The sequence below is a fragment of the Scyliorhinus torazame genome, chromosome 2 (genome assembly GCF_047496885.1).
Source record: "Scyliorhinus torazame isolate Kashiwa2021f chromosome 2, sScyTor2.1, whole genome shotgun sequence".
NCBI lineage: Eukaryota > Metazoa > Chordata > Chondrichthyes > Carcharhiniformes > Scyliorhinidae > Scyliorhinus > Scyliorhinus torazame.
In genome coordinates, this window is record NC_092708.1 from 220,587,703 (window position 1) to 220,614,493 (window position 26,791).

Below are 26,791 nucleotides of genomic sequence, written 5' to 3' on the forward strand. Positions count from 1 at the left end.
AATGTGCCTTGTGTGTGTACCTATACCCTGTATATTTTGTGAATTGTGTGTGCCTGTACCCTTTGTATATTGTGTTTTGTGTATGTCAATTCCTGTGTATATTGTGAATTGTGTGTGCCTGTACCCTTTGAAGACTGAGTTGCATGTTTATCCCGTGTATATTGTACCTTTTGTGTATCTGTACCTTGCGTATATTGTGCTTTCTGTGTGCGCCTGTACCCTGTGTATATTGTGCCTTTTGTGTGTGCCTGTACTCTGTGTGTATTGTGCTTTCTGTATGTGCCTGTACCCTGTGTATATTGTGCCATTTGTGTGTGCCTGTACCCTGTGTATATTGTGCCATTTGTGTGTGCCTGTACCCTGTGTATATTGTGCCTTTTGTGAGTGCCTGTACCCTGTGTATATTGTGCCTTTTGTGTGTGCCTGTGTTTCTTCCCACAGTCCAAAGATGTGCGGGTAGTCAAAGCTACAAAAGGGAACGTGAAAGGGATATCAAAATGTTTATAATTATGTAAGATAGAAAAGCAGGTCCCTTGGAAACTGATAGCTCTGATATTGTCAGTGAAAATCAGGGAAAGGTGGGAATGCCAAATACTTTGGGCGGGATTCACCCCTACCCGGCGGGGCAGGCCATACTGCCGCCAAGGAGTGGCGTGAACCTCTCCGGCGTCGGGCCTCCGGCAAAGTGCGGAATCCTCCGCACCTTCAGGGACTAGGCCGGCGCCGGAGGGCTTGGCACCATGCCAACCGGTGCCGAAGGGCCTCCACCAGCTGGCGCGAGTTGACGCATGATCAGGAGTGCCAGCGTGTGCTGGCATCATCCCAGCGCATGCGCAGGGGGATTCTTCTCCGCACCGGCCATGGTGGAGGTTGACAGCAGCCGGTGCGAAGGAAAAGAGTGCCCCACGGCACAGGTGGGCCCCGATCGCGGGCCAGGCTACCGTGGGGTCAGCCCCCGGGGCCAGAGCCCCCCCCCCCCCCCCCCCCCCCCCCCGCCTCGAGGACTCTGCAGGCCGCCCGTAGAGCCAGGTCCCGCCGGTACAGACCTGGTTTGATTTACGCCGGCGGGACGGCCGAAAACGGGTGGCCGCTCGGCCCATCGCTGGGCGGAGAATCGCCGGGGGGGGGGCCGATTCCCGCCCCCGCCAAAAACCCGGCGCCGGAGAATTTGGCAGCCGGCGTCGGGGCGGGATTCACGCCACCCCCCCCCCCCCCCCCCCCCCCCCCCCGGCGATTCTCCAACCCGGCGGGGGCTCGGAGAATCCCGCCCTTTGTATCAGTATTTACAGGTGAAACAGTTATAGGGAGTACACAATAAATGGGAATATACTGAAAGAGGAAGATTAAGTGAGAGATCTTGGAGTGCAAGTACAAGGTCCCTAAAGGTAGCATTTCAGGTACATATGGTTGTAAAGACGGCGTATGGAATACCTCGCCTTCATTGGCAGAGGTATAGAATACAAAAGTAGGGATATAATGTTGGAATTGTATAAAACACCGGTGAGGCCACAGTTGGAGTATTGTGCGCAGCTCTGGTCACCACTTTACAGGAAAGATGTAATTGCTCTGGAGAGAGTGCAGAGGAGATTTACTGGAATGTTGCCAAGGCTGGATAATTGTAGCTACTAGGAGAGATTGGAGAGGAAGTGGTTGTTTTCCTTGGAACAGAAAAGGCTGAGGGGTGACATGATTGAGGTATACAAAATTGTGAGGAGAGTAGATAGGGGGAACCTGTTTCCCTGGGCAGTGAGGTCAAAAACCAAGGGTCTTCGATTCAAGCTAAGTGGCTGATGGATTAAAAGCGAAGTGAGGAAAAACATTTTTACGCAGAGGACTGGATGTCTGGAATTTGTTCCCTGAGTTGGTGGTGGAGGCAAAGACCCTAAACTCTTTTAAAAAGTACCTGGATCTGCACCTTAAGTGCTGCAAGCTACAGGGCTATGGGCCGGGTGCAGGAAGGTGGGATTAGAAAGACACCCGAGTGTGTTTGGATTGGCATGGTGTTCCCTTATTTCCTCTTTTATTTTGCAATTATTATTTTTGATCCATGGATGATTACCAGTCAGGATTAATGTGCAGGTATCTTTAAGTCAAGCAGCAGAAAGGGGATACAGGAGAAAATACTACTTCCTGCTGGTTTGAACAGATGACTCCAGACATTTTGGCACTAGGGAGAGAGGTGGGCTGGGACTCACTCTTCCAACTTCTTCCATCGGGCAGGAGATACAGAAGTCTGAGAACACGCATGAACAGACTCAAAAACAGCTTCTTCCCCACTGTCACCAGACTCCTAAATGACCCTCTTATGGACTGACCTAATTAACACTACACCCTGTATGCTTCATCTGATGCCAGTGCTTATGTAGTTACATTGTATATGTTGTGTTGCCCTATTATGTGTTTTCTTTTCTTCCCTTTTCTTCCCATGTATTTAATGATCTGTTGAGCTGCTCGCAGAAAAATACTTTTCACTGTACCTCGGTACACGTGACAATAAACAAATCCAATCCAATCCAATCCAAGTTTGATTGATTGGCTGAGGCCAATTAATTGGCCCAAAAGGCTGTAATCAGCCTGGTAACAGGTGGGGATTGGCTCTTCTCCCAGTGGGATGGTTCTCAGAGACCTGAAGGTTTCTGTTTGACACCTGGCAGCTTAGAGGAAAGATCCTATTCTCTCCCCGCCCCCATGTTTCCAGAAAGGCTGTGTTCCTGGTGCTGCAGAGAATCTGAATGAGTGAATCTACAGGAAAACCTTATAGGCTGCAGCCAAAAGCAAGACCTTCTCTCTCTCTCTCTCTCCAGAAAGGCAGTGGGTGCTGTTTTTCTGAACATACAGAGACTGGAATGAACCTACAGTAAAAGCTTAAAATTGAAAGCAAGGTTTGAAGAGGAGCAGGGTACTGGAAACACCCATCTGAAACAAAAATACTTTTTCTCTTTTACTTACTTTTTTTTAACCCCTTTCTTCCCCTTTGTATTTCTCTGTCATGTGTGTGTGTATTGAGGGTGGGGAAAGTTAAAGTGGGGAGTTTGGAATTAGTTAATGGTTAACCAGCTGTTTTTTCTCCATAGTTCATTATAGTTCTTGTTATAAATAAACAGTAATTGTGTTTACAATTACAAATCTGGCGACTGTATTTATTCGGCAACTAAATGTCAAAGATGTATTTTTCTAAGATTTATTGCTTAACTCACTTGTGTCGTGACTCCGGGACAAATGGGCTGGAATTGACTGCATTAACCCAGGGTGTTGTAACAATGGACAAGGTGGGCCAAATGGCATTTTGTGCTATAATATTTTTATGATTCTAAAGGGATCTATGTCCCAAGGAAACTAATACTGAATCAGTGTCAGGGACCCATCAAATTTAATACACACAAAATAACAAATAAAGAAAATAGTATGACCAAAGTGTGAGACTGAAATGTCAGAGTCAATTACTTGCTCAAGACACCTAGAATAGGGTTTGAACCACATAATTACTAATGCTGCAGAGAAAGTTGCAATGGATCTCAAATGACAGATGGATGCTAAATTTAGGAGTCCAATAGACAGGAACAGGTGAATGCTCAAATTTCAGCACATGGCAAATAACATCACGTTATATTTAGAGAAGGGCAGCTACTATATCTCATCAACTTTGGGAAACAGCAGCTCATATGTTTTTCTCCTGTTTTTACTCAAGGTCTGACAAATTTAGCATGCAATCTCTGATTTTCTGGGTACTAAATGGACTCCTAAACCTCCAACTGACAGGCTCATTCGGAGCAGGAAGACTGGTGTCTGTTGTGTTGCTGGGGGAATGTAGGGCCCCGAGCCTGAAACATTTAAATTAAACAGTTTTGGAGTTGACAGCCCATTCAAACACTAAGGGCTTAATTCCCACCTGAGAGGCAGGTAGCTGAAGTTAAGAAATTCCCCAGCTTGGTAGGCTGATCTGAGGAAATAAATACCCCAAAATGTTTGTTTTGGTGATGTGTGGAGATGAGGGGTTGGGGGACGGGGGGGGGAGAGTGGGTGGCAGGCGCGGTTGTAGGATACAGTTGGGCACACCACCCATCGACATGGGTCAAAGGCGTCCACAGCGGCTGCAGAGGGCTGGTTAAAAAGCCTGCTTCAACTTCCGCTGTGCCGTTAAATACTAGATCCTGTAGCTCTTCCTTCTCACACCCCTCATTTCTCCATGCCCTATCCATGCTCCTTTCACTATACCCAATGGCCCCCTTATAGTTCCCATGCCAGCACATGCTGACCTATCCCCTTTGCCTTTACACCCTCCAAACCAACTCATCCAATATCCACCATGGGTAGACTTCAGGAGGTCTAATAAATAAAGTTCCATGGGCTGAATAATATGGGGATTGGGAGACAACCTAAACACCCCCCTCCCCCTCCCCCATTCCCCGCCATGGAAGCAATCCTGGTGTGGAGACAACCCACACCGCAGGCAAAACATACTGCAGGAGGGCTTAACAAGGGCCAAGTGAGACTTCTGCCCCTCACTGGGGAGGAAGTTCCACCCTCTAGATTGGTGGACAGTAAATCAATCCTAGCAACACTAAGAATACATTAGTGGGAACTGCTGGGACTGGAACAAGGTGAAGAAGAAGGACCATCAATCCCTGAAGCAAGTAAGTCCGTGGTCTTGGGCAGAGAGGCTTTTGGTAAGTTGGCGGCAGGGTGGGCAATGAAGCGGGAGCTGGAACTAAGGCTGCTGGTGTAAGGACCCCTACTTACACTGTTGATCCTGTTGGAATCCCTTATTTCCTATTTCTTTTATTTAGTTCTGATCATTTTTGATCCATGGATCATTAAAGGACCTAATATAGAGGAAGTGAGGAACTCAAAAGTTGAAAAATAGTACATTGCGTTCTGAAGATTTAGATTTTGAACAGAAGATCTCAGACTTTATGGCACCTGAGGAATTGGAGGGATTCGGTTTGATTGGTTGGCTGGTGGCCAATGGATTGGCCAAGGACCATTTTCTGCCTGGAAACAGACAAAGATTGAGTTCTGTCAGGTGGGGGTTTTGAGAGGAGCCAATAGATAAAAGGCTCCTGGACACTGAGAGGAGGGCTGTGTGTTGCTCCTTCTCTCGCTTTCTCTTTCTCCCAAATGCTTCTTGCCTACTATTTCTGAGACTTCGGAGAAGCCTCGAGACCTTGATAAATCTACAGTGAAAACCATTGCAGACTGAAAGCAAAGATTTCATCCAACTGGAGGCCTAGACTGAAAGAGTCTAACTGGAAGTCGCCCATCTGAAACAGAGGGCTGGATTCTCTGTCCCCCACCAATGGCAACACGGATCGCGATCGGGTGGAAAAGTGGCGTCCGGGTGAAATCGAGGATCACGCCGGGCTGCAAACATTTTTTTCATTTATTTACAGGATGTGGGCACCGCTGGTTAGGCCAGCATTTATTACCCATCCCTAGTTGTCCTTCAAAAGGTTGCGTTCTTGAACCGCTGCAGTCCTTGATGTTAGATGTTTAGCTGCTGTTGTATAAAGAGTCAAAGGTACTGCTCCTTTTCCACAAACACCTTTAATTTACTTCAACAGACTCGGCACAAAACTCTAACATCACACCACTTGACACAAAGGGCACCTGAAGCCCCTTTACATATCAGTGTCAATTATTGGATACTTAACATAAATGAGACAATTAATTAGAATGTCTCTTAACCCATTACTTCACAGTCTCCTTTCCTTGGAGAAAAAAATAATTAGGTGAAAACAAAAGTACAAGAAACTCAAAAACACACATGTAATTTCCCCCCCTTTTTTTTCATTTTTGGAAGAAAATAAAACAGTCACAAAAACAGGCGCCCTTCATTAACAATATGCAAAGGTTTCTGTGAGCTAGCCCCTCTTTTTGCAAAACAGTCTGTAAATTGTTAGCTACTGTCAACCCATTACATTTTTGCTATTTCCCCTCTGTCCAACATCTGCTTCAAACTTGCGATGTCTAGCCTTAACCTTTTTTCATTGACACTTTTGGTAGAGTGCACATTTTCCCACATGGATTTATTGTCAATGTGACATTTAATAGGTATAGTACCCAAATCCCCTAATCCCAAAGTTTCTGTCAATATCTGAGATATATAAAAGGCCCTATCCACCGCCTCGACAAGGCTTAATATCTCAGCAGCCAAAGTGTTTTTGACCACTCTCCTTATTTTCTTTGTTTCCCACACAAGAGGGCAACTTTTACCATTGTTCCCCAAAAGGAAAATTATAAAACCTCCTGCGCTTGAAACCCCATCACATAAATTTGCATAGGACGCATCACTATTAAACTATCAGTTTCAAGTGCCTACGGTCACCTAAAACCGGGAACCTCAAAACACACTCCTGCATTTTTAGTTTGACCAACGCTTTATTTGCTCTTATTATGCTTCCACTTTGAGATCATTCATGTTTGTACTCAACTCTAAGACATCAAAACTCACGTCCGGTCTAGTCTGTCTACCTAACTAATTCAGTTGCCCAATTAAACTTCGCAGTTGCCCTTTTTCCATCTTTGAAGCCATTGCGTCTTTTTGTGAAACCCGGTCACGGCTAATTGCCATTGGGCTGATGCTTTCCAAATAAGGTTGCTGACGTAAAGTTGCCGCTAACTTAGTCTGTCCGATTTCCAGTCCAATATATTTAAATGCACTGGAAGCCTGACTTCGAACCCTGAATGCTTTCCTCAAACCAGAGATTACAATAGCTTCAAAATTACTAGTCCCACCCCACAAATCATCGACATGCATCATAAAGATGCCAGAAAGATTTCATTTATAGTGCGAATAAAACATTGCCGGATCTGCTTTCAACTGGCAACAGCCTAACTTTAACAAAACTGACCTTTCCGAAAAATACCAGACTCTAGACGCATCATTTAATCCATATACACATTTGTTCAACTTCCAGAGTACCCCTTCTGTGTTAGCTGCCTTTTTAGGAGGACGGAGAAAAATGTCTCTCTGGAGCTGATGCCCCTGCAAAAAGGCAGCTTTTATATCTATAGATTTGCACTCCCATGCCTTTGTGGCTAATAGAGCCAAGAAGATCTTTAAAATAACCTTTCCCGCCGTAGGTGAATCTACCCTTAAATCCTGATCTTCTAAGTTTTCTTCCAATCCCCTCGCCACAAGCCTGGCCTTTGTCTTATAAGTTCCATCCGGAAGAACCTTTTCTATGCAAATCCATCTGTGGGATAGAGCTCTTTGTCCCCTATCCGGTATTTCCGTGTATACCATAAATTCACTTCAACTATGCAATTCTTGCTGTTTGGCATTTTTGATAACTTTTTCATCTAACTTATTGGAAGCCACCAATATCTCACGTGCATGTGGGCTTCTACTCCTATTAGTATTTGTAGTCTTACTCATGTTCCAAGACCTTGATAAACTACGTCCCCTATCCTGCCTGGTATCTCGTTCTGTACTTCTACTGCTTGATCTTCCCCTTCTGCTGTGGGATGTCCTTTCAGTAGTTCTCAATCTTTTCCTGTGGACCTGTTCACTATCCGATGTACTATCTGAACTGGCACTGCGTTTCTGTGCCCTCCATTTTTGAACTTCGTGTTACCAATCCATGATCCTGACTCCCTCCGCTGAACACTGTACATTCAATCAATGTTTATACTTTCCAGTGGTCTTCCCTGCTCTACTAATAACAGTTGCATCCTGCCATTGACTAGACCCTTCAGGCAAGTATGTCACTTCTGCACCAACTTTTGGCAGTTGTCATTTCGGAAAAATGGCCTGTTCTAAATCATCAGAAGTGTTATGTTCCTCTTCAGAAACCCAGTCTATATCAGTTAACTGTTCCTCATAGTTCTGTAACACGTGCATACCAGATGACCCTGGTTCCTCGTCATGTCTGTCTGCTCTGTCTAAATTTGACAATTTGTAATCTGTACCCATTATCCTTGATGAATGTACCCTAACAGTTTGATTGCCATGTTGCAAAATAATTGTTTTGACATCCATGCCTATGATCTTCCCTGGGCCTTTCCATTCATTAACATTGTCTCTCTCATAGTATACTATGTCTCCTTGCTGAAAAACGGTATTTATTGGCCGTACATTATGCCTCAAAGCTCTGCGAATTCTTTCAGAGACTTCTGCTTCTAAAAAGGCTTTTCTACTGCTATGTAATGCATTTAAATGCTCAGCAAACGCAGAGCTAATTGTCGTCCCTGCCCAAGCTGGTCATCCAAAATGGACGGAATTTTAGAATTTCTCCTAAACACTAATTGATAGGGACTATAGCCCCCAACCATCTGCAATTAATTCTTTGCATGTACCACCCATGCTAAAGCTGAATTTAGCTTGCAGTTTGGTCTATCTGCCAAAATTTTCCAGAGCAAGTCATCTATTACCGCATGGTTTCTTTCACACACACCATTACTAAATGGGCGTTCTGCAGCCGTATTCAGAACTGTGATATTTACGTTTCCACACATATCCCTAAATTCATCATTAGCAAATTCTCCCCCATTGTCCGTCAGGAATTTTGCCGGTGGGCCCATTCCTGTCCCTATCCATTTTTCCACGATTTGATCCAGAATTACTCTCTTTTCTTTACTTCGTACAATCGTTGATTGACTAAATCTGGTTGCTAAATCTACAAAATGCAAAATAAATATATTATTGGCTTTATCCCAGATCTTAAGGTCCATGGCTACAATGTTGTTAAAATCTATGGCCAAAGGTAGGGTTACTATCGGTCATGCTGGTGTCCTTCTGTACCTCCTACAAACTTCACAGCGATCACTAACCTGTTCTATTAGCTTAGTATAGTCTTCATCCCTTACCCCTGCATTCTTTAATACATTTTTCAGCCTCCGAGGAGACCGATGCGCAAATTGCCTATGCAGTTTTAATACAAGCTTTTTATCAGCTAAAGTCCCATTTTCAACTGCCATTAACACATCCTTAACAGCTGTACTTGGAATGTTATTTGTCAGTAATGGAATACAATAGTGTCCCGACTGTGTAAATTGTAAGTCCACCGTCTTTCCAAAAACTATTGCCTTATCCTGTTCCATATCCAGTTTCATGTGTGCTTTCTTCATCGACGGTCTGCTCAGAAGCAAAGGTATCTCACTTGATACAACATTCGTGCCAATGAAATGATTCACTCCGGCAATATTGCCAGGGGTCACCACTCTTTTCAGAGACTTCAGAGTATTATCATCCCCAAACCTGAAACTTGTGGAACTTTCAAATTCCTTAATCTTGTTACGATTTTCAGCATTCAAGGAGTCCAGATAGCATTTTAGCCAGTCAATTCCACACACAGTAGATGTGCAGCCACTGTCCAATACAGCACAATTGAAGGATTCTGCAACCAACTCCCTCATTACCGGCGTAAAACGGCTTGTTAATAGGACAATGCCTTCTTTCTGGTCACTATCTTTTTCCTCTTCTGACTCTTCCATGTCATGTGTCGCTTCAAACACTCTATTATAACGTGTTGGACAGTTGAAAGCATAATGGTATTGAGAGTCACATCGAAAACATTGATTTATCATGCCCCGTATATTTCTGGGGTTCATCTTCCTATTATAGGTTCTAATTGAGTTTCTGTCTTCATAATTTCCAGGTCCCGATCTCCTTCTATAGTCTTGGAACCTGTTTGTAGCTGTACGACTTCGCCATCCTGTTAGTAGTGTATCTTCCATATTCTGCTTTATTGCAGGCTGACCTATTTGGGTCATCAGAGCCATTGGAATCGAATGTTTCCCCAGAAACTTTTTTAAAGCTTCCGTCATCTGATTCAATAAGGTATCCTTATCCGCAAACTGAACTCCTGTCAAAACCAGGAGCCTATCCATGTTGCTCACTCTAGCACAGTGAAGTAATTTAAAGTCCATCATAGACTGTGGAAATTCCAGATTGTGTTTCAGGCAGCCTTTTACATAGTCTGCCAAATTTCATTATATAGTCTTCCATGGAGAAATCCTCTATTTTCTAGAACGTATCAAAATCCGACCATGCTTCATACACACTTAACAAGTCATCCTTCTTATAAATCTTATCCATATAACGTAATTTGCAGACCTTCTGAGTCTAACTCTTCCAATCCCAGCTCAGAAAACACTTTGTTTCAGATTTTACTGTCATAAGGTAGAGAAAGAGCCAATGCCATACCTTGTTTTCTCTTTCCCAAGGCAGCTACCTTAGTCCACATAACTACTGCACTTCTCCATTGGTCGTACAATCCCCTTTCAGAAAATAAGGGAGGATAGTCATATCCAGCCAACTTTATCCTCGGTTCAGCCATATATCTTTGGGTTTTTTTTCTTCTCACTCACTCCTTGGTTTGATCTGGAAAAGTTGTATCTTTCAACCCTTCACATTTGCACAGCAACCATCCCCTGCTAGCATTTGCTCGACGTTTAGCTGATGTTGTATAAAGAGTCAAAGATGCTGCTCCTTTTCCACAAACACCTTTAATTTACTTCAACAGACTCGGCACAAAACTCTAACATCACATCACCTGACACAAAGGCCACCTGAAGCCCCTTTACATATCAGTGTCAATTATTGGATACTTAACATAAATGGGACAACTAATTGGAATGTCTCTTAACCCATTACTTAACACTTGAGGTGTAGGTACAACCACTGTGCTGTTAGGAAGGGAGTTCCAGGATGTTGCCCCAGTGACAGTGAAGGAACGGCGATATATTTCCAAATCAGGGTGGTGAGTGACTTGGAGGGCAACCTCCAGGTGGTGGGGTTCCCAGGGTATCTGCTGCTCTTGTCCTTCTAGATGGTAATGGTTGTGGATTTAGAAGGTGCTGTCTAAAGAACCTTGGTGAGTTGTTGCAGTGAATCTTGTAGATTGTGCACATGGCTGCCACTGTTCGTCAGTGGTGGAGGGTTTGAATGTTTGTGGAAGGGGGAGCAATCAAGCGGGCTGCTTTGTCTTGGATGGTGTTGAGCATCTTGAGTGTGGTTGGGGCTGCACTCATCCAGGCAAGTGGAGAGTATTCATTACACTCCTGACTTGTGCCTTGTAGATTGTGGACAGGTTTTGGGGGGTCAGGAGATGAGTTACTCGCCCGTCAGATTCCCAGCCTTTGACCTGCCCTGGTAGCCACAGTATTAATGTGGCTAGTCCAGTTCAGTTTCTGATCAATGGTAACCCCCAGGATGTTGACTGTGGGGGATTCAGCGATAGTAATGCCAGTGAATGTCAAAGGGTGGTGATTAGATCCTCTCTTGTAGGAGATGGTCATGATCTGGCACTTGTGTGGCGCGAATGTAACTTGCCACTTGTCAGCCCAAGCATGGATATTGTCCAGGACTTGCTGCATTTGGACATGGATTGCTTCATTATCTGAGGAGTCACGAATATTGTGCTGAACATTGTGCAGTCATCCGCAAACATCCGCACTTCTGACATTATGTTGGAAGGGAGATCATAGATGAAGCAGCTGAAGATGGTTGGGCCTAGGACACTACCCTGAGGAACTCCAGCAGTGATGGCCTAGAGCTGAGATGATTGACCGCCAACCACCACAACCATCTCCCTTTGTGCCAGGTAGAGTTTCCCCCCCGATTCCCATTGACTCCAGTATTTCTACGGCTCCTTGATGCCATACTCGGTTAAATGCTGCCTTGATGTCAAGGCTATGCTCCAGCCCCCTGGTTGGCGGCGGGATTGGGGTTCACATCCACGCACCAGCAGGAGGATGCTAATGATACAATGGCCCATTTGCATCCACTTAGCGAGCCTGGCACCAGAAAGGAGGTTTTCCAGATAGCGCATGAGGTTCCAGTCAGGGGTCATGAAGAGAAACTCAAGCAGAAATGTTGAAGTATTTTTATTGACCTGGACTGCGTACATTGGGTTAATGGAATTTTGTTTGTCTAAAGAAAGTTCCCTGGGCAGTAGGAATTTGAGACATTCAGCTGAATTCTCCATTTGGGAGACTGTGGGCGGGATTGTCCGTTGGCTGACGCTGGAATCGGGAAACGCGATTGGGTGGAGAATTGGTTCTGATGCCGAAATCGTGGCGGGCTCTGATTTGACGGAATATCACAATTCTCCATCGTCTCGACAGGGGCGTCAATGCGGTCTGGAGTGCACATACAGTAAACACTGTTGGCATACCCCCCCCCCCCCACCGGTCGCCTCCCTCCGCCGGGGCATTTAGTGGCAAACTCATGGACAACGGCCACTGTAGCTCCTACGGAGGTGCCAGGCGGGGGCCGTGGAGCATACCACTGACATGGGCAGTGCCAGCCGACGCTACCCCTGGCAGCAGGGATGGGCGCCAGTGCCAGTGGTCCCTATGGTGCCGAGCATCGACGGGGCCAGGCGTGCGGGGAGGGTGGGGGGAAACATGCGGGGACATAAGATCATAATACCATAAGACATAGGAGAAGAATAAGACCACTCGGCCCATCAAGTCTGCTCCACCATTCAATCATGGCTGATAGTTTTCTCATCCCCGTTCTCCTGCCTTTTCCCCATAACCCTGATCCCCTTATTGATCAAGAACCTATCTATCTCTGTCTTAAAGACATTCAATGATTTGGTCTCCACAGCCTTCTGCGGCAAAGAGTTCCACAGATTCACCACCCACTGGCTGAAGAAATTCCTCCTTTCTCTGTTTTAAAGGATCGTTCCTTTAGTCTGAGATTGTGTCCTCTCGTTCTAGTTTTGCGTACAAGTGGAAACATCCTCCCCACATCCACTCTATCCAGACCTCACAGTATCTTGTAAGTTTCAATGAGATCCCCCCTCATCCTTCTAAATTCCAACGAGTCCAGACCCAGAGTCCTCAACCGCTCCTCATATGACAAGCTCTTCATTCCAAGGATCATTCTTGTGAACCTCCTCTGGACTCTTTCCAAGGCCAGCACATCCTTCCTTCGATACTGATCCCTAAACTGCTCACAATACTCCAAATGGGGTCTGACCAGAGCCTTATAAAGCCTCAGAAGAACATCTGTGCTCTTGTATTCTGGCCCTCTCGACATGAATGCTAACATTGCATTTGCCTTCCTAACTGCCGACTGAACCTGCACATTAACCTTAAGAGAATCGTGAACAAGGACTTCCAAGTCCTTTTGTGCTTCTGATTTCCTCAGCATTTCCCCATTTAGAAAATAGTTAATATCTCCATTCTTCCTTCCAAAGTGCGTAACCTCACACTTTTCCACATTTTATTCCATCTGCCACTTCTTTGTCCACTCTCCTAGCCTGTCCAAGTCCTTCTGCAGCCCTCCTACTTCCTTAATACTACCTGTCCCTCTACATATCTTTGTATCATCTGCAAACTTAGCAATAGTGTCTTAGGACAGCATGGTAGCACAGTGGGTAGCACTGTTGCTTCACAGCTCCAGGGTCCCAGGTTTGATTCCCGTCTTGTGTTATTGTCTGTATGGAGTCTGCACATTCTCCTTGTGTCTGTGTGGGTTTCCTCCGGGTGCTCCCGTTTCCTCCCACAAGTCCCAAAAGATGTGCTGTTAGGTAATTTGGACATTCTGAATTCTCCCTCCGTGTACCCGAATGTGCGCCGGAATGTGGCGACTAGGGGCTTTTTTGCAGTAACTTCATTGTGACAATAAAGATTATAATTATTCAGTTCCTTCTTCCAGATCATTAAGTATATTGTGAAAAGTTGAGGGGCGCCACTAGTCACTGACTGCCATCCTGAAAAAGACCTTTTATCCCCACTCTCTGCCTTCTGCCAGTCAGCCAATCCTCTATCCATGCCAGGATCTTACCCTTAACACCATGGGCTCTTAACTTATTTAACAGTCTCCTATTCGGCACCTTGTCAAAGGCCTTCTAGAAATCTAAATAAATCACGAGCACTGGTTCTCCTTTGTCTTCCTCAAAGAACTCTAACAGATTTGTCAGACATGACCTCCCTTTGACAAAGCCATGCTGACTCAGTCCTATGTTACCATGCCCTTCCAAGTATTCTGCAATTTCATCTCTAATAATGGACTCTAAAATCTTACCAATGACCAAAGTCATGTTAACCGGCCTATAATTTCCCGTCTTCTGCCTCCCACCCTTTTTAAACAGCGGTGTTACATTAGTCATTTTCCAGTCCTCTGGGACCCTTCCTGCCTCCAGTGATTCCTGAAAGATCACCACCAATGCCTCCACAATTTCCTCAGCTATCTCCTTTAGAACCCTGGGGTGTAGTCCATCCGGGCCAGGTGATTTATCCACCTTCAGACCTTTCAGTTTCCCCAGAACCTTCTCCTTAGTAATGGTCACTGCACTCACCTCTGCCCCCTGATTCTCCTGGAGCTCTGGCATCCCACTGGTGTCTTCCACCGTGAAGATTGATGCAAAGTAACTCTTCATTTCTTCTGCCATTTCGTTGTTTCCTATTATTACTTCTCCAGCCTCATTTTCCAGTGGTCCAATGTCTATTTTCGCCTCTCTCTTACCATTTATATGTTGAAAAAAATCTCTCCCTATCTTCTTTTATATTACTAGTTAGCTTGCAGTCCTATTTCATCTTCTCCTCCCCTTAAAGGCTTCCCAATCCTTGCCACTTTGTATGCTTTTTCTTTTGCTTTTATGCTGTCCTTGACTTCCCTCGTCAGCGATGGTTGCCTTGTCCGTGGGATTAATTTCTGTTGTGCCTCCCTATTAACCCCCCAAAACTCCTGCTATTGCTGTTCCACTGTCTTCCCTGCTAGCCTCCCCTTCCAATCAACTCTGGCCAGCTCCTCTCTCATGTCTTTGTAGTTTCCCTTATTGAATTGTAATACCGTTACATCTGATTGCAGCTTCTCCCTCTCAAACTGCAGGGTAAATTCTATCATATCGTGGTCACTGCTCCCCAAGGGTTCCTTCACCTCACGTTCCCCAATCAAGTCTGCCTCATTACACATCACCAAATCCTGAATTGTCTGTTTCCCAGTCTGCTTTGTCACAAGCTGCTCCAAAAAACCATGGACTGGATTCCCCGTTCCTGCGTCTAGGTGCTGACACCAACGGAGGATCCATGGTGTTCCACAACGGAAAAATTGGTACAACACCCGCAGTGATTTTGCTACCAGTGAGCGGCTCACACCGGCGCCGCGTGAAACACTCACGGAATACGTAACAAATGATGGGAGAATTGTTGGGTCCGTGCTGGACACGCACAGGGCTGACAAGCTGCAGCCGCGAGTACGCCTACAGCCCCCACACATGCACCGATCGCACCTGAAAAGGTGATGCCAATTGTGCTGGACCGCACCCCCGTCCTCCCCGACCCCACAGCCACCTCCCGGCCACTCCCCACTATTCCCCCAGCTCTGGTAGAAGCCCCCTGGCCAGCAGCACGGCCTTTGGCGAAGTATGGCAGTGCTGGACACGATCCCTCTTTCTCTCTCCGCAGCTGCTCACGACTGTTCAGACGACACATGGCCCGCACCATTGGGAACTCGGCCCATCGTAGGTGGAGCATCGTGGGTGGCCCCAATAATTATATGCAAACACGGTTGCGACTGCGCGATGATGCCGGTGTCAAACCAGCACCTGCCATGATTTCAGCATTGGGACCCGTTCTCCGTCCAATCGCCGTTCCCGAATTTGGCGCAGGCGGAGAATCCCGCCCCATCTCTTAGACATTCCACAAATTCCTTTTCTAGGCATCCACTACCAACTTCATTTTCCAAGTCCACCTGCATATCTAAGTCCCCATGATTATTGGAATATTGACTTTTTTTACATGCCTTTTATATCTCCTGATTTATTTTCTGCCCCACATCCTGACTACTGCTAGGGGGCCTGTACATAACTCCCATCCGGGTCTTTTTACCTTTGCGATTCCTCAACTCTACCCAGAGAGATTCTATGCCTTCTGATCCTATATCGCTCCTTGCTATCGATTTAACTTCACTCCTTACTAACAATGCAACCCCGCCCCCTTTGCCCATCTGCCTGTCCTTTCAATAGGACACATATCCTTGGAAATTTAGACTCCAGCCCTGATCTCCTTGCAGCCACGTCTCTGTGATGCCTACAACATCGTACCGGCCAATTTCAGAGTGCACAAGCTCATTTACCATGTTCCATATACTGCGTGCATTTAGGTGCAACACCCTCAGTCCTGCATTGACCACCTCCCTTCTCAAACTTGTCCACTATTTAGTTTAAAGCTCTACCTAAAGCCCTAGTTATACGATTTGCCAGGACTCTGGTCCCAGTATGATTCAGATGAAGACCGTCCCATTGGAACAGCTCCCCTCTTCCCAGTAATACATTATTTCTAATGCAATAACACTCGGGTGTACACTCAAATTCTATTCCTGTGTTTGCTTTCTGTTACAACTGCTTTATCTCTGAAATGCTGCAGTAATTCTCCCAACTTTCTTGAACTATAGATATCCGCTTCATCTTCCACCTGCTCTTGTTCTTTATCAACAATCTGGTCAAAAATTGTTTCTGATAACTGAACCTCAGCCTCCTTATCTGTACTCCTCAAATTCCCCTCCTCCTGTCTCAACCTGTGGCTTTGTGTTATTGTCACCACACAACCAGGAAACATCCCAGAATATGCTTCTCGTAACACCTCAGTTGTTTGACTTTCCACCAGCTTTTCAACCACAGTAGGCACCACTCCCACCTATGATCCAGCTATATTATTACCCAGAATAAGTTGTACCCCTGATAAAAGATAATTTTTCTATTACTTCAGCACCAGTGAAGGAATGGCGATATATTTCCAAGTCAAGGTGGTGAGTGATTTGGAGGAGAAATTCCAGGTGGTGGTGTTCCCATGTGCCGTGGGTTTGAAAAGTGCTGCCTAAGGAGTGTTGGTGAGTTCCACCAGTGCATCTTGTCATTGGTACCCCCAGCTGCAACTGTGCATTGGTGGTGGAGTGATTGAATGTTTGTGGAAGGGCTGCTTTGTCCTGGATGGTGTTGGGCTTCTTGAGTGTTGACCTGCACTCATCCAGGCAAGTGGGGATATTCCATCACACTCCTGACTTGTGCCTTGTAGATGGTGGACAGGCTTTGGGAGTCAGGAGGTGAGTTACTCGCCACAGGATTCCTGGCCTCTGACCTGCTCTTGTAGCCACAGAATTTAAATTGTTGGGGGCAGGTTTAGCTCAGTTGGTTGAACAGCTGTATTGTGATGCAGAGCGAGGCCAAAAGCACAGTTCAATTCCCGTACCGGCTGAATTATTCCTGAACCTTGCCCCTCACCTCAGGTGTGGCAATCCTCAGATTAAATCGCCACCAGTCAGCTCTCCACCCTGAAGGGGAAAGCAGCCTATGATCATCTGGGACTATGGCAACTTTACTTACTAATTTATATTGTACTTTTGATAAAAAATACAAAATATCATGTTGTGAACCTATTACATTTAGTACTGTATATAGCCTGTCAAAATTGAAATACTTTATTCAATGTCACATTACTGGAGTCACTGTAGAGTTATTGCTTTATATAATATGGCAATGAGCTATAATGCTGCACATCTGTTGCAGGACATATGAATGGGGAGCAATGAAGAATAGAAACCCACACATGAGTGAATGGTAGGATTCTATTACTGTCCCTGGTGAGATCAATAACTCAACATAAACTGATGCAATTTGGTATCTTTGAAAATGCTGTGGCAAAATTCTTATATTCTTCAATGAAGGTGATTCTGTCCACATTGATGTGGAAACCTAAGATCAGGGTGTGCCACATAATTACCCTTTCCCGTCAATCTTGGAGTAGCTGGTTTATAGGTAAACTCCCACAATTCATCGCAGACAAGGGGCGGGATTCTCAGCTGTGTGTTTCTAGGTGGCACACTGTTCATTGCCGGTGGGATTCTCTCTTCCTACCACTTATCAATGGGATTTCCCATTGAAGCCACCCCACGCCGCCAGGAAACCGACGGATGGGGGTGCTTTGCCGGCGGGAACAGGGCATCCCAACGGCCAGAGAATTCCGGCCAAGATGTTCAGGATCTGAAGAAAAATGTATCTTCAAACACCATGGCAATTAGTCATCAATATCTTCATTCTGTTACAGATATCAACAGAAGGTTTCTTCTGATGTAATTTGTGAATAAAACACAAAAGTTGCAGAAAATGTTTGAAGGAATCACGATGAGGTTGCTGAGTTTCATTCTGATTTTCATCCTGAGTAATTATGGTAAGTATGGAAAACTATTTCATTTAAAAAATAGATTTCAATGGTGGGCAATGACCATAGAAATAGGAGTGGACCATTTTGATTCTTGGGACTGTTTCACCATTCAGTGTGATCATTGCAGATCTGAGTCTTGTTTAACAAATGTCTATCAAACTTGGTTTTCAAATTTTCAGTTAACCCCCTAGCTTGAAATAGGTTTTGGAAGGATGTTGAGGACTTAGAGAAGGTGCAGAGTAGATTTATTAAACAGGTCCCAGGAATGAGAAATCTCAGCCACTGCATCCCTCTGAAAGCGAAGCCGGTTAAAGGGAGATTTGATGAATGCACTCAAAATCCTGAAGGTTTTTGGTGGAGTAAATAAGGAGAAAAATTTCCACTTTGCAAAGGGTCAGTTAAGAAAGGTTTTAGATTCATGATAGTTACCAAACAAATGCATGAGTTATGAAGAGCTGGAATGCAGTCCCTGATAATAAGAACTTACGAAAGAAATGTGGACAAATATTTGTCATTGCAGGGCCCTGGTGAAAGATGAACTAATCCATTGAATCCCTACAGTGCAGAAGGAGGCCATTCGGCCCATTGAGTTGACACTGACCCTTTGAACGTGCACCCTTTCTAGGCCCACTCCCTGCCCTTCACCCGCAACTCCACCTAACCTGAACATCTTTGGACTGTGGCTGAAATCCGGAGAAAACCCATGCACACATGGGGAAAGAGTGCAAACTCCACACACACAGTCACTCGAGGCCGGAAATGAACCCAGGTCCCTGGTGCTGTGAGACAGCAGTGGAAACCACTGTGCTACCGTGTCACCCTAATCATATAGCTCTTGCAAAGAACCAACATAAACATCCTGGACTGAATGGTCTCCTTTGGTGATTGAAAAAGGGGAGAGAAAATCCTAGAGGAAGATATTGCAGTTGGAGATTAGGTTGGTGGGGAGGAGAGATTGGAGGGGAGAGAAGCTTGATGGGGAGAAGAGATTGGAGGGGAGAGTTGCTTGGTGGGGAGGAGAGTTTGGAGGGAGAGAGTAGCTTGGTGGGGAAGAGAGATTGGAGGGGAGAGTAGCTTGGTGGGGAGGAGAGATTGGAGGGGAGAGTAGTTTGGTGGGGAGGAGAGATTGGAGGGGAGAGTAGCTTGGTGGGGAGGAGAGTTTGGAGGGAGAGAGTAGCTTGGTGGGGAAGAGAGATTGGAGGGGAGAGTAGCTTGATGGGGAGGAGAGATTGGAGGGGAGAGTAGCTTGGTGGGGAGGAGAGATTGGAGGGAGAGAGTAGCTTGGTGGGGAGGAGAGATTGGAGGGGAGAGTAGCTTGGTGGGAAGGAGAGTTTGGAAGGAGAGAGTAGCTTGGTGTGGAGGAGAGATTGGAGGGGAGAGTAGCTTTGTGGGGAAGAGAGATTGGAGGGGAGAGTATCTTGGTGGGGAGGAGAGATTGGAGGAGAGAGTAGCTTGGTGGGGAAGAGAGATTGGAGGGGAGAGTAGCTTGGTGGGGAGGAGAGATTGGAGGGGAGAGTAGTTTGGTGGGGAGGAGAGATTGGAGGGGAGAGAATCTTGGTGGGGAGGAGAGTTTGGAGGGAGAGAGTAGCTTGGTGGGGAAGAGAGATTGGAGGGGAGAGTAGCTTGGTGGGGAGGAGAGATTGGAGGGAGAGAGTAGCTTGGTGGGGAGGAGAGATTGGAGGGGAGAGTAGCTTGGTGGGGAGGAGAGTTTGGAGGGAGAGTAGCTTGGTGGGGAGGAGAGATTGGAGGGGAGAGTAGATTGGTGGGGAGGAGAGATTGGAGGGGAGAGTAGCTTGGTCAGGAGGAGAGATTGGAGGGGAGAGTAGCTTGGTGGGGAGGAGAGATTGGAGGGAAGAGTAGATTGGTGGGGAGGAGAGATTGGAGGGGAGAGTAGCTTGGTCGGGAGGAGAGATTGGAGGGGAGAGTAGCTTGGTGGGGAGGAGAGATTGGAGGGGAGAGTAGCTTGGTGGGGAGGAGAGATTGAAGTTGAGAGTAGCTTGGTGGGGAAGAGAGATTGGAGGGGAGAGTAGCTTGGTGGGGAGGAGAGTTTGGAGGGAGAGAGTAGCTTGGTGTGGAGGAGAGATTGGAGGGGAGAGTAGCTTGGTGGGGAGGAGAGATTGGAGGGGAGTGTAGCTTGGTGGGGAGGAGAGTTTGGAGGGAGAGAGTATCTTGGTGTGGAGGAGAGATTGGAGGGGAGAGTAGTTTGGTAGGGAGGAGAGATTGGAGGTTGAGAGTAGCTTGGTGGGGAGGAGAGATTGGAAGGGAGAGTAGCTTGGTGGGGAGGAGAGATTGGAGGGGAGAGTAGCTTGGTGGGGAGGAGAGATTGGAGGGGAGAGTAGATTGGTGGGGAGGAGAGATTGGAGGGGAGAGTAGCTTGGTCGGGAGGAGAGATTTGAGGGGAGAGTAGCTTGGTGGGGAGGAGAGATTGGAGGGTAGAGTAGCTTGGTGGGGAGGAGAGGTTGGAGGAGAGAGTAGTTTGGTGGGGAGGAGAGATTGGAGGGGAGAGTAGCTTCGTGGGGAGGAGAGTTTGGAGGGAGAGAGTAGCTTGGTGGGGAGGAGAGATTGGAGGGGAGAATAGCCTGGTGGGGAGGAGAGATTGGAGGGGAGAGTAGTTTGGTGGGGAGGAGAGATTGGAGGGGAGAGTAGCTTGGTGGGGAGGAGAGATTGGAGGGAGAGAGTAGCTTGGTGAGGAGGAGAGATTGGAGGGGAGAGTAGCTTGGTGGGGAGGAGAGATTGGAGGGAGAGAGTAGCTTGGTGAGGAGGAGAGATTGGAGGGGAGAGTAGCTTGGTGGGGAGGAGAGATTGGAGGGGAGAGTAGCTTGGTGGGGAGGAGAGATTGGAGGGAGAGAGTAGCTTGGTAGGGAGGAGAGCTTGGAGGGGAGAGTAGTTTGGTGGGGAGAAGAGATTGGCAGGGAGAGTAGTTTGGTGTGGAGGAGAGATTGGAGGGGAGAGTAGCTTGGTGGGGAGGAGAGATTGGAGGGGAGAGTAGTTTGGTGGGGAGGAAAGATTGGAGGTTGAGAGTAGCTTGGTGGGGAGGAGAGATTGGAGGGGAGAGTAGCTTGGTGGGTAGGAGAGTTTGGAGGGGAGAGTAGCTTGGTGGGGAGGAGAGATTGGAGGGGAGAGTAGCTTGGTGGGGAGGAGAGTTTGGAGGGAGAGAGTAGCTTGGTGTGGAGGAGAGATTGGAGGGAGAGTAGCTTGGTGGGGAGGAGAGATTGGAGGTTGAGAGTAGCTTGGTGGGGAGGAGAGATTGGAGGTTGAGAGTAGCGTGGTAGGGTGGAGAGATTGGAGGGGGAGAGGAGATCAGGGTGGGGATTGGAAATGAAAAGGATATTGGAGTATGGGGAGAAGGGAGGAGGGAAGATTGGATAATGAAGGACCCTGTGGGTTGTAAATTGGAGAATAAAGGCAGGGAGGATATAAGAGGGGGAAAGGAGGCTGAATGTGGAGGAGAATGGAGGGAAGAGGCAATTGGAAGAGGAAAGTAGATCAGAAAAAGTGTTGAGACGGGGTGAGAGGTCAGAAGGGAGGGGGAGATAAGACTGGAGAGGATCAGGAGATTTTTGGGTTACGGTGAGGGCGAGATAAGTATGGAGAGGAGAGGAGATTAAACGGTTGGAGGATATTTGAGGGGGATGTTATGGGGCAGGTCTTAGAAATTCCAAAGTGTATTATGAAGTTCTCCTGACCTATAATGTTTATGTTGAATTTGTCTAGGATGAGCACAAAAGCTTTCACTGCAGGTGTGATTCATCAGACATCCTGGAGACTTTAATCAAAGCAAGGTTTATTCTAAGAACGTATTAACATATATATATATATATAAACACAGCAAGAATATTTATCAATTGTAAACATAAAGACACCACACAGCTACAGTAATCTATGTATAACACTTAATGAATTCTCCCTTAACTGTTCCAATTCAATAACAAAATCCAAGTAAACCAACACCCCTTTTCAAGGGTGTGGCATAGCACACTGTATTCTCACTTGAATGGGACTAACCTTTTTCCTGAAATTCTGATCCAATTCCAAACAGTAGTTTCAAACTCCTTCCAGAAATCAACTACACCTCCAAAGCCACCAAGGCAGTCAGCACACCCAATGTGCCTCGACTGGGACAGCCTTTAAAATGAAAACAGAGAAAATGCTTATTTTCTCTTTCTGTTGTCCACAGCAGTCAAACTGAAACTGAAAGCCCCTCTCACCTCACAGCCACAGCCCAATGTGCTACAAGTCACATGATAAGAGACTAAACCTTTCTAAAAGGCACACTCACATGACAGGGGAGGATATTGTAAAGTAAAAAGGGACTGGAGTGGAAAGTAGTTCAGGAAGAGAGGACATTGGAGAGTAAAAAGAAAGATTGCATATGTGGATCAACAAAAACAACTTGTATTTGGATGGAGCCTTTGATGCAGTAAAACATCCCAGTGCACTTCTCAGAAACAATTATCAAACAGAAAAAGACTCCAAGCTAACTAATGAGCTGTTAGGATGGTAAAGGCAGATTTTAAGGAACCTGTTAAAGATGATGGCAATATTACTTGCCTAATACTCTGATGAGAAATTTTTGTTAAGGGTATATAATAATATCCTGACTGGGAAATTGCAGATCTACCGATTTTAGAAAAACAATCGCCTTATCATGCACCAAGTGTGCACAAGTTCCATGCAACAGTATAATTATCTCACTAGAGTCTACATCAGTACTTATAAAGTAGCTTACTCCAGCTATTTTACAAGGAATTAGTGTTCTCAATGTGTCATCAGCAAACCTAGAGTAAGTAGTACTTTTATGCTTCCTTAACTTTGCGTTGATCTTCACTACTTTGTGAATCAAAATAACATTTTAACCAACCTGTTCCACATACTATCAAAGTTCAAGCTCTACAACCGGTGCTTACACATTAATCACATAACTACAACTAATTTTGACCAGTATAATTTGTTTTGATTCATCATTATCTTCATTGATCTTTTGTAAAATACTCTTCTTCATGTGCAATTTAAGGACCTTCCCGTTAACTTTGTGTAGCTCATTACATAATGATGCTTCAAGCCATAACTGAAGCACCTATTAGCTCTCCTTTGAACATTCGGTAGATTCATTTGTTTAATTTTTTTTGTTGTAATTTTATTTTCTGGTGTAATAGCCAGATCTGCTTTTATCATCATTATTCCGATTTTTAACTGAATTGATGTCTGTCCAATATTTAAACTATTTCAAAACTGGCATTGAGTCCTCTATTCTGCTCCCACAGAATGTCACATTTGTTAGATGAAGGCTGATGAAAATGTCCTCAAGAATTTCTTTCCAAGGCAGCAGAACCAAATTTCAAAATAAGGGGAAGTAGATTTAGCACCGAGTTTAGGAGGAACTTCTTCACCCAAAGGGTTGTGAATCTCTGGAATTCCTTGCCCAGTGAAGCAGTTGAGGCTCCTTCTTTAAACATTTTTAAGAAAAAGATAGATACCTTTCTAAAGAATAAAGGGATTCGGGGATATGGTGTACGGGCCGGAGAGTGGAGCTGAGTCCACAAAGATCAGCCATGATCTCATTAAATGGGGGAGCAGGCTCGAGGGGCCAGATGGCCTACTCCTGTTCCTAGTTCTTATGTTCTTATGAAACCAGTGGGAAACAATAGCCAGCTTCTCTGGGATGCCTTAGCACAATCCAGCAATTTAAATGCTATTAATGATCATGAGATCATCAAATTGAATTGTAATGTTTCATGCAGGCTATTAAAATCCATAATATATTCTTCCACATAATGACCATCTGTTTTCCAAAATCTGATCATGCCTCAATGGCATTTAAACAGATCATCTTCCTAATAGATTCCATCCAAGGACTCCAATAGAAGATCCAGACCTGTATCATTTTCTTTTCTTAATAAAATTTAGAGTACCCAATTATCTTTTCCCAATTAAAAGACAATTTAGCGTGGCCAATCCACCTATCCTGCACATCTTTGGGTTGTGGGGATGAGACCCAGGCAGACGGGAAGAATGTGCAAACTCCACATGGGCAGTGACCTGGGGCTGGGATCGAAACCATGTCCTTGGTGGCGTGAGGCAGCCGTGCTAACCACTGTGCCACCATGCCACCCCACCTGCATCATTTTCAACTGAACCATAGAAAAGTTGCAGCGCAGAAGGAGGCCATTTGGCCCATCTTGTCCATCCCAGTCCGAGGAAACCCAGATGCCCTTTGTAATTCCACCTTCCTGCACCCGATCTATAGCCCTGCAACTTACAGCACCTAAAGTGCAGATCCGGGTTCTTTTTAAAAGCGTTTAGGGTCTCTGCCTCCACCATCAACTCGGGCAGCAAATTGTAGACATTGGTACATAATGACTACAATGTGTAATATTTGGAAGGTGTGGTGTAGCATCTCACCAAGAGTCCTTCAATAATGCCTTCTAGATTGGGAGGACAAAGGCAGCAGGTACGTAGGAACACCACCATCACCAAGTCCACCTCCAAGTTGCACCCATCCTGACTTTGTCTTATAGCACTACTCCGTCATTGTCTCGGGATCAAAATTCTGGAACTCCCTTTCATTTTGCTAGGAGTAACTTCACCATGTGGACAGTAGCAGTTAAGAAGGCAGTTCACCAGAAGTTTAAATGTGTTCAAGTTTGCTGATGATACAAAGTTAGCTGAGAGCACTATTGGAGTATGGTACCTTCCCCAAAGTGGATATCTTAGAGGGAATGCAACAAAAGTTCATTAGCCTGATTCCATAGAACTATTGAATTGCTACAGTGAAAAAGGAGGCCATTCAGCCCATCGAGTCTGCACCAACCCTCTGAAAAAGTACCCTACCTAGGCCCACTCTCCCTGCTTATCTCTGTAACCCTATAACCCCACCTAACCTGCACATCCCTGGACACTAAGGGGCAACTTATCATGGCCAATCAACCTAACCTGCACATCTTTGGACTGTGGGAGGAAACTGGAGCAACGAGAGGAAACCCACGCATACACGAGGAGAAAATGCAAACTTCGCACAGTCAGCTAATGCCAGATTCCTGAGATGAAGAGATTTTCCCAAGAGCAGAGATTGAGTAGACCATGCCTATGTTCCCTGGAATTTAGAAGATTGAGAGGTGGTCTGATTGAGATGGTCTGATTAGAATATATAAATTTATTAAGAGGCTTGACAGGATGAATGGTGGGACAGTATTTCATCTAGTTTGATGTTTAGTACTTGTGACATAATCCCAGCCATTTAGGATTCCAATGAAGAGAAATGTCTTCACTCAAAAGTGTGTGGACATTCAGAATTCTCTACTGTTGAGAGCTTAGTCAATGAATGCGTTCAACTCAGGCCTGGACAAATGTTTGAATACTAAGGTAAACAAATATGGGGATTGTGATTTTCTTGAATGGCCAAAGAGGAAATAGCTGACTGAGTTCCTATTTCTTATGTTCTTAGGTTATGCTAAAGGGCAATGTTGGAGTGAAGCTTCTTTGTGTTGACATGGTGTAAATATGTTGAAAGGGATATTTGTGGTTGTTGCAGTGGTGGTGTTCAGTATTGGAGTGATGCAATTCAGTTTCAGTGTGGTGCAGTGTGTTGCAGTGATGGCAATGATGTTGATCAGTGTTATTTACAGTTTTAGTCAATAAGTATAACAAGTGGATAAATGTTGAAGCAATGGCACAACTGCCTATTGATTTGTAATGTATGGGTTGCCAGAGGTGTTAGTGTCAGATAATGGTGTCAGTTTACATCAGAGAAGTTTAAATACTTCTGAGCAAGAATGGAGTCAAACACACTCTAGTACCACCATATCACCAAGCATACAATGGTGCTGCTGAAAGAAGTGTACAGGTTGCAGATGTACTTGCTCGGTGACAAACTAGGCAGTGATTCCCATGTTTCTCTTGGATGCAGACAAATAAAAGTAAGGCAAAGTGAAGATGAGTCATGATACATTAGTGAGTCCCATTCTGGTCATGGTGAAAAACCACTAGGGTGATAAGAAGAGTGTGATTGGAGTAGTTGTAGGAGGCTAGGTTCATTCACATATCTAGTCAAGATTGAAGGCAGACTTCATCAGCGTCATGTAGACCATTTTCTTAAAAGAGGAAATCTGACAAAATGAGAGCAATCCAAAACCGAAACTCAGACAAAAAACAAAAGTCACAAAGAAACTGTAAGTGTGATGGTATCACAGAATCCACCGGTACAGCAAGACTAATCAGCCAATGTCACAGCCTCAACCACTAAGTGGAAGGTGGTAGTCAACGTTCAGGATTGACACAGTCAGAGATGTTGAGAGGGCAGAGAGAGAAAAGGAAGAAAATAGTCAGGTAGGAAGAGAAAGAAGCCAGATAGGTTAATTGAAAGTATGAAGGAAGAAGATGATATTTTTGTTAACCACATTCTAGTATTATGTGAAATCATTTTTAAATTTTTTTTTTAAAAGAAATTTTATTCTCCTCCTTTTTCACATTTTCTCCCACATTTACATCCATCAACAATAAACAATAATCAGCAAGATATGTCAGTCCCCATAATAACAATGATCCCATCTACCCACCATCCCCCGAACCTCAACCCGCATGTTTACATAAACAAATGACAAAAATAAATCAGGGATTACCCGTAGTCACCCTTAATCTTACACAGCTCCACCCACCCCCCCCCACCCCCCCCCCC

General features: G+C 45.4%; 1 protein-coding gene across 2 annotated transcripts in view; it reads left to right on the forward strand.

Moving 5' to 3' along the window:
* Positions 1-26,791, forward strand: part of LOC140407848 (ecto-ADP-ribosyltransferase 5-like) — a 47,796-nt gene that overhangs the window by 16,484 nt on the left and 4,521 nt on the right. Inside the window, exons 2-3 of one of the 2 annotated variants that reach the window (XM_072495082.1) lie at positions 16,666-16,786; positions 18,001-18,123. In XM_072495082.1, the coding sequence (XP_072351183.1) occupies positions 18,060-18,123 (64 nt within the window). In that variant the 5' untranslated portion in view covers positions 16,666-16,786; positions 18,001-18,059. The remainder of the gene's footprint in view (positions 1-16,665; positions 16,787-18,000; positions 18,124-26,791) is intronic. The other variant, XM_072495081.1, reaches the window with a different exon arrangement.